General features: G+C 40.0%; 1 protein-coding gene across 6 annotated transcripts in view; it reads right to left on the bottom strand.

The window, feature by feature from the left end:
• SCG3 (secretogranin III) overlaps positions 1-10857 on the bottom strand; it is a 37984-nt gene extending 27127 nt beyond the window's left edge. For 4 of the 6 annotated variants that reach the window (XM_086320935.1, XM_086320936.1, XM_086320937.1 and 1 more), the window contains exons 1-6: positions 10360-10857; positions 9634-9686; positions 9093-9138; positions 8783-8998; positions 4069-4211; positions 2857-3006 (exon numbers count right to left, since the gene is read on the bottom strand). In XM_086320935.1, the coding sequence (XP_086177061.1) occupies positions 2857-3006; positions 4069-4211; positions 8783-8998; positions 9093-9138; positions 9634-9686; positions 10360-10450 (699 nt within the window). In that variant the 5' untranslated portion in view covers positions 10451-10857. The remainder of the gene's footprint in view (positions 1-2856; positions 3007-4068; positions 4212-8782; positions 8999-9092; positions 9139-9633; positions 9687-10359) is intronic. The other 2 variants (XM_086320938.1, XM_086320941.1) reach the window with 1 other exon arrangement.
• Between the last annotated feature and the right edge of the window lie 2476 nt (positions 10858-13333).

Raw genomic sequence — 13333 nt, 5'->3', positions numbered from 1 at the left:
TCATAATGATCCATTCTCCACTTAGTGAACTAGGCAGAAATGTAAGAGCTTTGCTTGCCTCTTCCTCTTCATTTCCCTACATTTGATCCATCAGTAGCCTTATTGGCCACACTTTCTAAGTTTATCCCAAATTTATACATTTCTTGCTTCACTGCCCCACTCTAGTCCAAGCTGCCTTAACTTCTTCCCTTCTAACTGGTACACAACTACCTTCTGATGTATTCCCATCCCTGCATTTTCCATGATGTAGCCAAGGTTATCTTTTTTAAAGATACGTAGTAGCTACACTGTCTGGTTTCAGTCATTTGGGTACTCCATACATCCTTCTCTTGGTTGCCTTTCATGCTCACAAGTTAACTCCTATTCAGTTAGTAACAAGTCCTGCCCTTGTTAATTCCTATTCAGTTTAGTTAATGCCTAACTTCAGTTTTTGGCTCAAGTCACCTCCTCCAGGAAGCCTCCCCAACCTAAGTCCAAGATAGGTTCCTTTTTTATGAGGTTTTACAGAACCATGTTTCTTTTCTCAGAGCATTTAACACAGTTGCAATTAAAATACATGACTATTTGAAGACCATCTACCTCTTCCTTTAGACTTTAAGCTTCATGAAAACAGGGATTATACCTTTCTAAATGAGCATTGTAACCCCAGTGCTTGGTACATAGTTGGTATCTCAATAAATATTTATTGGAAGAATAATTTTGTTTTCATTAATGCATATGGACATTTTAGAGGTGAGAAGTAAGGAGTACATAATGGGAGTGAAGGAAGAAAATTGCTATGTCAGTTTTACTTCAGACTGGTAAGCTTGAATGAAAGCCATGAGTTATGTGATAAGTCTAGAAAATTTTTTTATGGTAGATGGATCTTCCAAAGCTGTTTTAAAAGATGACAGATGGTGGAGATTGGAAGTAGGGAGAACAAAGGAGAGCTTTTAACCTAGCTGGTAAAAACAGAACAATTCATACCAATTTCCATTCTCTAGCCTCCCCTAAAACAGGACCATAAGTCCATAAGCCACTTTTCCCTTGTATTTGTGATCAGGTGTTGGAGGGGATGAGGGGTCATGGGGTGTGGGCACTCTGGTGAAGAAAATGAAAGGAGAGGTGAGGAGTTTGATATTCTCTTATATCCCCTATGGTTGGCTCCAAATAGAAGTTTAAAAGAATTCGAGGAGGAGTGAATGATTTTAGTAGCTTGGCTAAGGCCAAAGAAAAGATGAAGAGGTAAGGAGTCCAGGGAGATGAAAGATTTCAGGATGACAAATCTCAGTAAAGGATGACACAGACCCCTGAGTCAATGGAAGGAGGAAGCAGCAGGTGGAAGGGCACAGGGTAGACGGAGAGGCAGCGTGAGGCAACTAGCTCTGCAGAATAAAAAGTTGGTGAGGACTGCTGTATTTAAAATGGATAACCAATAAGCACCTACTGTATAGCACAGATAACTCTGCTCAATGTTATATGGCAGCCCGGCTGGGAGTGGAGTTTGGGGGAAAATAGATACACGTATATGTATGGCAGTCCCTTTGCTGCCCACTTGAAACTATCACAACATTGTTAATCGGCTATACCCTGATACAAAATAAAAAGTTTAAAAAAAGCTGGTGTGGAAAAATATCAAATCAATCCAGTTTTTTTTTTTTTTATGGGGGGGGGGTGTTGAGGGCAAATGATGACATCCACTGTGAACAGAAGTTGGATACCAAGAGTTGTGAAACATTTGAATCCAGTGCACTGGGATTATATGAATTGTACGTGAGATAACCATTTCACATAATATGTGTTATTTTACTCTGGGGTATAGGACATAATTTTTACTATGTAATATAACATGACTTTTTACATTATTTTCAAAGCGGAGTTCATTTATATCTTTTAACTCATTGGTGTTTCATTAAAATATATTTTAAGTGGACTAAAAATTTCACATACCCCAAATCTTATTTGGCACCAGCTAAAGTATTAATTACACAAGGATTGTATTAATTATGGCAGAAATTTCTTATGGCAGAAAGTGAAGAGGAACTAAAAAGCCTCTTGATGAAAGTGAAAGAGGAGAGTAAAAAAGTTGGCTTAAAGGTCAACATTCAGAAAACGAAGATCATGGCATCTGGTCCCATCACTTCATGGGAAATAGATGGGGAAACAGTGGAAACAGTGTCAGACTTTATTTTGGGGGGCTCCAAAATCACTGCAGATGGTGACTGCAGCCATGAAATTAAAAGACGCTTACTCCTTGGAAGGAAATTTATGACCAACCTAGATAGCATATTCAAAAGCAGAGACATTACTTTGCCAACAAAGGTCCGTCTAGTCAAGGCTATGGTTTTTCCAGTGGTCATGTATGGATGTGAGAGTTGGACTGTGAAGAAAGCTGAGCGCTAAAGAATTGATGTTTTTGAACTGTGGTGTTGGAGAAGACTCTTGAGAGTCCCTTGGTCTGCAAGGAGATCCAACTAGTCCATTCTAAAGGAGATCAGTCCTGGGTGTTCTTTGGAAGGAATGATGCTAAAGCTGAAACTCCAGTACTTTGGCCACCTCATGTGAAGAGTTGACTCATTGGAAAAGACTCTGATGCTGGGAGGGATTGGGGGCAGGAGGAGAAGGGGATGACAGAGGATGAAATGGCTGGATGGCATCACCGACTCGACGGATGAGAGTTTGAGTGAACTCCGGGAGTTGGTGATGGACAGGGAGGCCTGGCATGTTGCGATTCATGGGGTCAAAAAGAGTCGGACACGACTGAGTGACTGAACTGAACTGAACTGTATTAATTATATACGAATCCAAGTACACACATCCATGCACATGTGTATACACACACATATAATTGATGCATATGTATTTGCATATACTTACCACTTTCTCTGGTATTTTCCCAGTCTGACTCTCAGTCTTGCTTGTTGGTTTATTGAGTTCCTCTTCATAATTATTGGCTTCCTTAGAGATCAATTTTTGTAAAACCTCTGCAACTTCATCTTCCAATGTGTGTGCCTGGCTTTCTGTAATCTGTTACAAAAAGTCAAAATATATATAACTTAGTTCTATTTTTGTGGTTTAAAAATACTAAACTCTTTAGCTGAACACATATTTTTAGAAGATAAGAGAATGTTCTGGTCCATCTTCTGAACATCCCTTGTTTATGCCCCTAGTACACACTGACTGTCACAGTGACTGCCCAGCACTCCTGGGAAGAGGCCGTCTTTACTGTTGGAACCCACAGAAAACAATCCTCAAGTTGTTTCTCAACCCTCAGGTGCAGGTCATGGTAGGCAACTGTTGAAACCTGCAAATTTAGCGCCCTCCTAAAGTCTGCCATGGATAAGGCAATGGCACCTCACTACAGTACTCTTGCCTGGAAAATCCCATGGATGAAGGAGCCTGGTAGGCTGCAGTCCATGGGGTCTCGAAGAGTCTGACACGACTTAGCGACTTCACTTTCACTTTTCACTTTCATGCATTGGAGAAGGAAATGGCAACCCACTCTAGTGTTCTTGCCTGGAGAATCCCAGGGACGGGGGAGTCTGGTGGCCTGCCATCTATGGGGTTGCACAGAGTTGGACACGGCTGAAGTGACTTAGCAAAGCCTGCCAGGACTGTGTTAATGTGCCTGGGAACCAAGATGGGGCAGGGGCAGGGGCAGATTAGATTGTGTAGGGCTTCCCAATCATTGCATGGCTTTGCACATCTTATTTCTTTCTCAGCTCACACATTTTTAAAACATTTCTGCTGGTTAAATCCTAACCATCCTTCTAAACTCACTTCAAACACCTCCTCCTCTGAATCTTCTCCTTATTGCTTAACTGGATATAACCCACCTTCTGGCATACTAAATCATGCTGATGGTTCTTACACAACTTGTAGTGTGAGAATGTGTGTGCTTGTCTAGTGCCTCTGCTAAAGCATAAATTCCTAGAGGGAAAGAATGGAGTCTTACTTGTCCTCGAAACTCATGGTGACTGGTATAAAGTAGACACATTATAGACATTTGGCTCTTTGAATCAAGTGGTTTGGCTTCTTAGCATGTTCCAAACTGTACGAATTTGGTTTGTTCTCATGCATATGACTTACTAGGCCAAGATTCAGCAGTTTGGAAACGATCCTGTCAAATACTCCTCTGTCGTTTTCCTCATAAATCCTGGTAGCAATTTTCTGGACAATGTCTTCAGCAGTTAAAGGAGTGCCATCAAGTTGATGAAGGCCGTCTGGGTCATCTAGACAGAACAATCACAACTTCACATTGTGGTGATCACAGGCCTGTTTCTTGGATTACATTAGATTTATAATTTGAATCTTGTACACTCAGGTATGTTTGGAATATACTTAAGGTGAGGCTTTGTCCATGTAAACTCTTGGTTTGAAATAAAATTTGACTTCAAGAATCTAGGATGGTAATGGAAATTCTGAAAGCTTCTTATGCGATTATAAAAGGAAGATCTGAAGACAACATTTTTAGTGCTAATAGTACAAAAAGTAAAATACCAATAGATAATATGCCGTATTGTTCAAAGCACTCTTCTATATATTACATAATTTGATATTCCATTTCCACACAAGGAGTAGGCTGGTATTATCTGCACATGTATTCCCTTTGCAGGCAAATTCCTGGGCTGGGGGAGGGGGAACCTGCCTCACACCCAGAATCAAAGAGTATGTACTGAAGATTTTGTGACTTACTTGGAATAACTGTTCACTTGTGAACAGGTATCAGGGCGCCTTTATGTAAGGCAGCTTAATGCGACAGCTCTTTCTCCAGAGAATAAGGAACTTATTTTATGTCCCTGAAATTTAAACTTTTAAAATGTGATAACAGATTTGCACAATACAGTATGTAAATCTATGGAAACCTCTCCAGATAAGCTTGCTGACATGTGTGCTTGGCTTTTCTGGGAGTACGTTTGGCAGGACCACTCCAGACTAAAGCAAGGGCCCATCCTGAGGAAATGGAAGGATACAGTAGAGTTGGTGGCAAGGAAGAATGGCACCATGTCCCACAGAGCACTCCCAGGAAGCAACTGGTCTTTTCCAATCTATATTACATCATTGACTCAAAGGACATGAGTTTGAGCAAACTCTGGGAGACAGTAAAGGACAGGGAAGCCTGGAGTGCTGCAGGCCATGGGGTAGCAAAGAGTTGGACACAACTGAGCAATTTGAACAACAGTCTATACCCCCTGGAACAGGATAGTCATATGTGCAAGTTTACAAGGCACTTAACTCCTCTTGTCACCTCTAGGCAGCTTGGAAAGATCAGAAATTTAGCTCCAATGATCTCTCTTGTTATTTATGTATTCTTGGACCACTATAAAGGAAGTTATTAACAGCATGTATTTCATGGGATTCTGAGGACCAAATGAGATAAGATGTAAAAGCACCTTTTAAATTGCCAAGTATCATACAAAAGTTAATATAGTTGTATTACTATGGACAGTGGATTTGCACCTGAAATAAAGGAACTGCAGTTATCTTCTAGAGAAAATAGACATTGAATCCCTAGCCAAATTCTGTCCAAAGAATTCTGAACATATCCACCCAAAGAAAGAAGAACCTAGTACATAATTCTATTCTGGTTCTATCTTTTTCTTCTGTAGCTCGTGGGGATTCATAGATTTTTCCAGACTCTGCAAAGATGGAAGGGTATGCAGCCTCAGGCAGAATATCATCTTTGTGTTGTTTGGAAGAAAGCTTAGGAAAGTGAGCAGGGTGATTACCCATGGAGGGCTGGGAGTGCTCTGACAGTGTATTATTGCTGAATCGCAGGCCAAGCAGTAAGCTGCAAGGCCTTTGAGTCCTATGTACGAGAGTGACTAACAAGCAAGAAAGTCCCTTAGAAAACCCTGTAAAATCAGCTCCCCTCCTGGCTGACTGAAAATTGGGTTCCTCATCCATTTTTTCCAGAGCAGAGATTCACTGTCACTTAGGTCTGATTTGTCCATTTGTGGGTTGCAAGTCAGACTCTGGGGAGTAAGTATAGCAGAAACTACCCAGGCCTAGGGAAAGGCAGAAGAATTTATTTCCCTTCCCATTTATCCCTTGGGATCTGAAAAAGGAAGAATAGTGATTGCCTGCTGAAGCTGGAAAATAACTGCAACAGCTGCTTATAAGTTCATTTAATTCACTACAGAGAGAACATTAGCAAGACTCTAAAGAAGTAGCCTCTTTCCTCCCCGCACTGCTGGATTCTCTGGAGCCAAGAATTCAGATCTCCCCTAGTGCAGGTTGGCTAGACAGGGTTAATAGCTGAACTGTGGGGCAATGCTCCTTGCCTTCTGTGATTTCCCCTGCTCCTCCACAATGGAAAGAATTACTCAGAATGACTTCTCTACTGCTCATGAAGGGGTATTTCACCCTCCTATATAGACCTCAGAGGGGAAGCAAACATGAGTTCACCATTTATAACTTTTTAAAGCAGCTCCAGTTCTAAGTGGATATAAAAGGGCCTTGTTCCATCATCTGCCCAGTTGAGTTTGAATTTTCAGCAACTAATATGGCACTTAACATTCATTTATTCAATATGTTAGTATTAAAGTCTTAATAGGGGCTGAGACTGGAAATACAGTGATAAATAGTTTAGACATGGTCCCTAACTACACAGAGCTTACTGTCTAGCTCATAGTCTGATAATTAGTAATTTCTCAATGAATATTTGTTTGGTGAATGCAGAGAGAAGCCCCAAAGCAATATTTCTTAAAAGAAACTTGGAAAAATCCTAACTCACACATACTGCAGAAAACACCAAGAAGGAGAGTTGTTGGGTTCTCCAGCACAAGCTCATTCAGAGGTTTCCTAAAGGTGTAAAAGTGCCCTGCAGAAGTTAGGCCCCTCGGCCTCTCTATGGGATGAAAGTTTGCACGTCTGAGGCTCTAGTCACCTGGGTGGTCCCAAACCTTCTGGTTCCAGGATTACCAGGGTATGAGAGAAGATTAACAATTTACTCATAAACCATTCTCTCCAAGAATCTTCTATATATACTCAAGTGGACTTAAAATGACCTCTAGGGCAAGCATAGAGCCATCAGCCTAGCATTTGATAGTTTAGAATCTATTTGGGATGTTAATAAAATGCTGAACAATGTTAAAAATAAGGTGCTCAGTTAGTGATCAGATCACAAACAGATCTACCTCTGTCTGCATGCACAACCCATCTGACCAAAAAACAGACAAACATTAGATGATTTTTATATTTTTATTAAACGGTCAACTCAACCCAAGTGGTTGAATCTGTTTCACATGCAGCTATACCCAGTACCCATTTATTGCTAGCCCAAATATTTTAGGTTAAAAAGAGTAGAATTCAAAAAAACTTTTTCATGTAGTACACAACATGAAATGTATAAAAATATAGACCATCTCCCCTACCCCATACATATACAACACAATTCTCCTCAGGCTATGATAGCCTATAAAAGTCTAATTAGTAGTTGTTTTCTGGCAGAGATAATCAGTATATTTCTCTTGTGGCCCATGGAAGAGAATTAAGACACATAAGAAAATCTACAGTCACTCCTAAGAACCAGTACTCAGAATGGAAGACACACTGAGGAATTGAGGCAGATCTCAATGCCTCAGGACAATATTTAATTTACTCCCTCATGTATTCCCTTATTTGTGCATTTGTTCATTTATCAGTTCATGAGCTCCAGACACTGGGACTATAGTCTTTCTACTCTCACTGAGTTTTCAGTTTATTTTAGGAGACAAAGATAAATCATAAGTAGTCACACTCAGGGATGTAAAATTACAAACTGCGATCAGTGCCATGTTGGAAAGAAACAAGGTTTCTATCAGATCATGTGCTGGATAAACCAGAGAAGTAGACAGTCCAGGTAAGACTGTAGATGACACATTAAGGATTTTCGGTTTTATCCTGAGAAATGGGAATCTATTAGCAGGTTTTATGCCAAAGAGTGACATGCTCATGTTTGTGTGTTGAATAGATCACTCTGGCTGCTACATGAATAAGCTGGAGGGGGTCAGAGCGAATGCTGGAAGATCCATTAAAAGATTTTGCTGTAGTTCAAGTGAGATATGATTGGAGCTTGGAAAAGGATGCAGGTGATTAGTAATAGAGGAAAAAAATTGAGATGACACATAGGAAGTAAAAATGATACGACTGATGGATTAGAATGTGAGGGGTAAGGAAAATAATGGTTTGACTCCTAGATTTGTCTTGAAAAATAGGATGTATAGTAGTGCCTTTCCTAGAGGAAAGAGGGCTAAATTATAAGGTTTACAGAAATTATGAGTTTAACATTGGACATGTTAAGTTTGAGGTGCTTCTGAGACTTCAAAGGGAAGATGTTAAGTTGGTAGACAGTTATCGGTCTATAGTTCAGAGAAGTCTGGCTAGTGATATGAGACATCAGGATATAGATGGGAACTGAAGCCATGGAAAGGTTAGAATGCCTAGGGAGACAGGCTATAGCTAGGAAGAGAACACTGGAAAGGGAGTAATAAGTATTTCACCTTGAATTGTGTGTGTCAGGTATTTTGTTGATTTAATTATATGGGAGTTATGATATTTTGTATTTATAGTTAAAATAAATTAGAATGTTAAAATGAACTCAAAGGACCCTTTAAAGAGACAATAAAACCTGGGCTTCTGTGGAGCTGGAATTGTGCATGATATCAATTAAGTTTGGGCCTTTTCTCAATTTTGGACATGGACTAATAAAGGATTGTGAGTGTGTAAGAGAGATTTTCAAAGTATAGGACTTTCTCTTACCTATAATGGGAAACTACAGATTAGAGAAAATAGATAGCAAACATTCTTTTTCTTCATTTACCTTGAAATTTACGGTCCAGTCCACTCTTAGTAGAATCATAATCATCAATCAGTCTTCGATTCTTGGTTGAATCAACATCTTCCACATTCAATTTATTATCATTTGGGGAAATTTTTACAGATTGTCTTTCTTTCTCATTTTTTTCCTTTTCTGTTATGGCCTTTAGCAGGTTCAAGTTATCAACAAAGGAATAATTGCTTTCACCTGGCTTGTTTTCTGGAAGAAAAGCCCCCAAGCCCAGCACATCCATTTTAGTTAAGCTTCTCACGGCCTACATTATTTAAATTAACATCAACTAATTTCTTATTACCTGGAGGGTACGTTTTTTTAATCTCGTCTGCTTCTGCTTCAGCAATCTGTGAAACAAACAGGAGATAGACCCGGTTTTAAATCATTGCTCTACCACTTACCAAATATGATAGCTAAATAATTTAATCCTTGTGGGATTTAGTTTTATTGTTTGTAGGATATAAATAATATTTTTTATCTCAAAGTATTGTCATAAAGATTAAATGAAATAAAAGAACAAATAGTCTATAAATATTAATTCCCTTCTCTGATAATATTGGTAAAAGATAAATCTCTGATAAGTTAAGAAATCTTACAATAGAGTGGATGTGATGTTGAGCTTACTGGATTTTTATGCAGTCAGCTCTTTGTTTTATACAGAACTCTCTATATTCAACTGTCAGGATACAGAAATTACCAAAATTATATTTCCCATCATAATTTCAGTCAGTTTATTATTAAGTTTTGAGGTCTGTGAATTCAAAATGGCTAAAAGGTCACAGCATGATTACATTAAATAGTATAACTAAAATAAAATGAAATAACATTTACTTCTGACCTACCTGCTCATTCAAAGGTCTTTCTGCACTTAATTCTCTATTATGTAGGGGTTTGTCTAGAATAAACACACACAAATGCAAATTTAATTGTGTATTCGAAAGACAATGTGTCTCATTAAATAAAATCTTCAAAAAAGAAAATAGAAATATTTTTGGATGACTGTGAAACAAAAATATACATTGACAAAAATTATAAGATTATACAATAAAAATGATTATCAGCGTTGCCTTGCTTATTATCCCAGTGTATAGAATTACACTTTTTTTTTTTTTTTTTTTGCTGACCAGAAATCTAACAGAGTTCTAACACTTGGTTTACCAGCTGTTTTCAAGGAGACAGAGCATAATTTGGATTGGAATTGTTGGCACATTAAAAGCTTTTTTTTTATCACACATTGAACATGTTATGAACAGAAAATCTGAGAAAGGTTGTAAGATGACTAGGGAAAAAAACAAACAAACAACGAAACCACTTTAATAGACGGAAAAGCCACCCCCTCCCAATTTCAAAATAAGATTTTTCAAAACAATCCATGTTACTGCTCTATCATTTAAAAAGTGAGGAAAATCTGTCTTCTGGCTCTAAGTTCTAACCGATTTCTTTGTCAATGTGCGTGGATACCATGTGATCAGAAAATGAGGCACGGTGATATACAGCCCGCGCATTATATCAAGCTTTACCTTCCGTAGCAAAATAGAAAGGAGGTGGGAAGAAAAGGGTCCACGTACCTTGGCTACCTGCCGGTTTGGGGAAAGCCTGAATTGGGCTGCTGTGGAGCATCAATACCACAATCCAAGTGCCGGTCCAAAGGAAACCCATTCTTCCACGCTTGGCTTCGGAAACAGCCTGGCGCCGGGCTCCTGGAGCTGTAGCTTTTGTTATGAATGAAAAGGAGGAGTAAAAACAGGAAAAGCTAGGAGAGTGGGCGCGGGGAGGGCTAGTGGCGGGGATCTGCGTCTAGTGGAGCTCTGCTGGGCTCCGGAGTAAAGGGATTAATTAGACAGTGGGCGCTCGGGACTCAGGTCTCCTCCAGGTGGAGGAGAGCGCTGTCCGTCCCGTGGGTGCTGAAGTTCCTGTGACAAGAGCGGGCAGCGGGTCGGCTTGGGCGTCGCCTTATTCTCGCTCCCTCCTTGAGAGGAAGTGAGGATGGAAGCGCATGCTCTCTGAGAGTCAGAGGCGGGAAGGGATGGCGTCAGCAACTCCAAAGCTACTCCAATTCTCTCCACGAATGGAAGCGGGGGAGGGACGACAGACGGGCTAGCGTATTTTCTGTGCCGCAGTCCTAGGGCTGATCCTGCAATCAGGGTCGTGGACATCATTGTCCTAACCTTGCAAGTAAATGTTACCTCAGGGACCAAGTGCCTTCTCTGCCTGTGCACCTGTTAAGGAAAGCTAGATAACCATAGGCAAAGGGTTCTGCTTTGAAATTATTCTGGGATATCTTCTCCAAAAAGTCCTTTCCATTCCACTGTCTGTACCTAAAAGACAGATATAATTCTTATATTCTTAGAAAAGCTGTGCCTTTTGTAATTTGGGTTGACATACCAGGGCTCTCTTGGTGCTCTTGTCTCAGCTCTATGGAGTCTTTTTAATTGGGATATTTAGGGAACATTCTTTCAAATAGATTGCTGCAACACAGTCACTCTCCTAGATGCTGAAACAGAACACACACACACACACATCATTGCCTGTCCCCCCCCTACACACACACACACCATTGCCCCCCCCCCTACACTATTGCTTGTTCCCCTAAGAGTGAATATCCTCAACACTCAGGGGTAGGTGAGCAGCAGGAGGAGCCAATTTCGATTAAAAAAAATTTCCCTTTCTCACGATGGGAAACCCCTCTTCAAAGAAAGAAAGGAAAAGGGGGAAATGGGATGGGGGTGGGGGGGAGGAAGCTGCACTTCTGTAAAATTCTTCTCTGGGATTCAATTATGTCTAAGAACTTGGTTGTTTCAAGGTTCCTTGAAGAGACGGGATAGTCATGAAAAGCATTTTTCATCATAACCAGGTCAGGGAGGTGCTTCCTATATTTCGAGAATATTTCCAGAAGCCTAAGATTATTGCATGAAAGGAGCTAGCAAAAAAAGACTTTAAAATAATGAATACAAGCAACACTAATAATGTGAGCAGGGTGCTGAGTAAGTTGTTTAGTCTCTGAGTTTTAAACAGATCTTGGACCCTTTCCTTTGGACTGTGGCATGCTGGGAACTAGTCTGAATAATGATCACAGAGAAGAATTCAGCACAATCAGGCCTTTGATTTCTGTATCCCTGCTTTTCAAGGAGCAAGTTAGTTGTTCAAGTACCTAAAAATAAATAAACAAGCAAGCAAGCTAACAAACAAATCTCCCTCATTCTGAAGGGCTTTGGGTTTGGATATCACTCAAATACTTTAAGAATCTAAAGAGTACTTTGGATCTAGCACCTACTTTAAAACAAATAGTTGTCAAGAAACAGTAATGCAGCCTTGGGGGCAGGGTCCAGGTTCCCCCTCAAGGGAAACACATAATATATTTGAGATCGTCTGTAGAACTAAAAACCCCACCAAATTGAAGATGTTAACTACTTGATGGAGCACTCTTCATTCCAGAGAAGGTCACAGTTCTCCCATCATCACCTGATGCCCCATTTGCCTGGCAAAGCAATAAAGCTATTTTTTTTTTACTTTACAATAAATAAATAAAGCAAACAGTTGTTTCTTGGCAGTAATTACATAACATTAGTATCCCAGTAGGCCGCATTTGAAAAAATTACATCTCCCAATTTGAAATCCTATCCAAGTGAAGGGTAAATTTCCTTATTTTCCTCTTCTTTAAAGCAGAGGTGGCAGGCTCTGTTTACTTTGCAATGTAATTGTGGAGAACAGTTGAATACATGTCTTGATCAAATCATTTTGTTTGTTTTTTTAACTTCATGGTGCGGCATGTGGGATCTTAGTTAGGGATCCAACTCTTGCCCCCTTCTTGGAAGCACGGGGTCTTAACCATTGGACTGCCAGGGAAGTCCCTTGATCAAATCATTTTATGCCAGGAATGTTTTGACACAGCCTAAAAAATAAGTCATGAAGTATTTTTAGCTTTTAAGAAACATTACCAAAAATTTGGTGAAATAGCCATTCATGGAGACTTACTCTGTCGCTGATCTAATCCCTGAGCTCCACTCCATCCTATGTCCCATCCTTTAACTTGCCTTTCCCCACAATGTATGTTTGCAGTTGGGAGGGTCTCAGGATACAACTAAGGTAAGGGATGGCTATTGGACTTCCCCTGTGGTTCAGCTGGTAAATAATCCACCTGCAATGTGGGGACCTGGGTTTGATCCTTGGGTTGGGAAGATCCCCTGGAGAAGGGAAAGGCTACCCACTCCAGTTTTCTGGCCTAGAGAATTCCATGGACTGTATAGTCCATGGGGTTGCAAAGAGTAGATCGACTTTCACTTTCACGGCTATTGAGGACATTGCATTGCTTGCCAAAAATGAAAAAAGTATTTGGCTTTTCCCTGTCATTTGCACTCAAAGTGTTAAATCTAAGAGTGTGTTTCTGACCAAATGAACTGTGGAGCATGGGGTAAACTCTAAGGCATGAATTAATTTACATTTCTAAGTCTTATGGATGTTTTTTTATCAGACTCAGCATAGGTCTATGAGTAGAGTAATCCTAAGTTTCATTTATTCATTCATTCACTTAAGGGATATTTA

This window comes from Bos grunniens, chromosome 10, assembly GCF_055505025.1.
Source record: "Bos grunniens cultivar Pamir isolate PY7600 chromosome 10, Bosgru_T2T1.0, whole genome shotgun sequence".
NCBI classification, from domain to species: Eukaryota; Metazoa; Chordata; class Mammalia; order Artiodactyla; family Bovidae; genus Bos; species Bos grunniens.
Note: the sequence above shows the minus strand (reverse complement) of the source record. Positions and strands in the feature narration are given on the sequence as shown.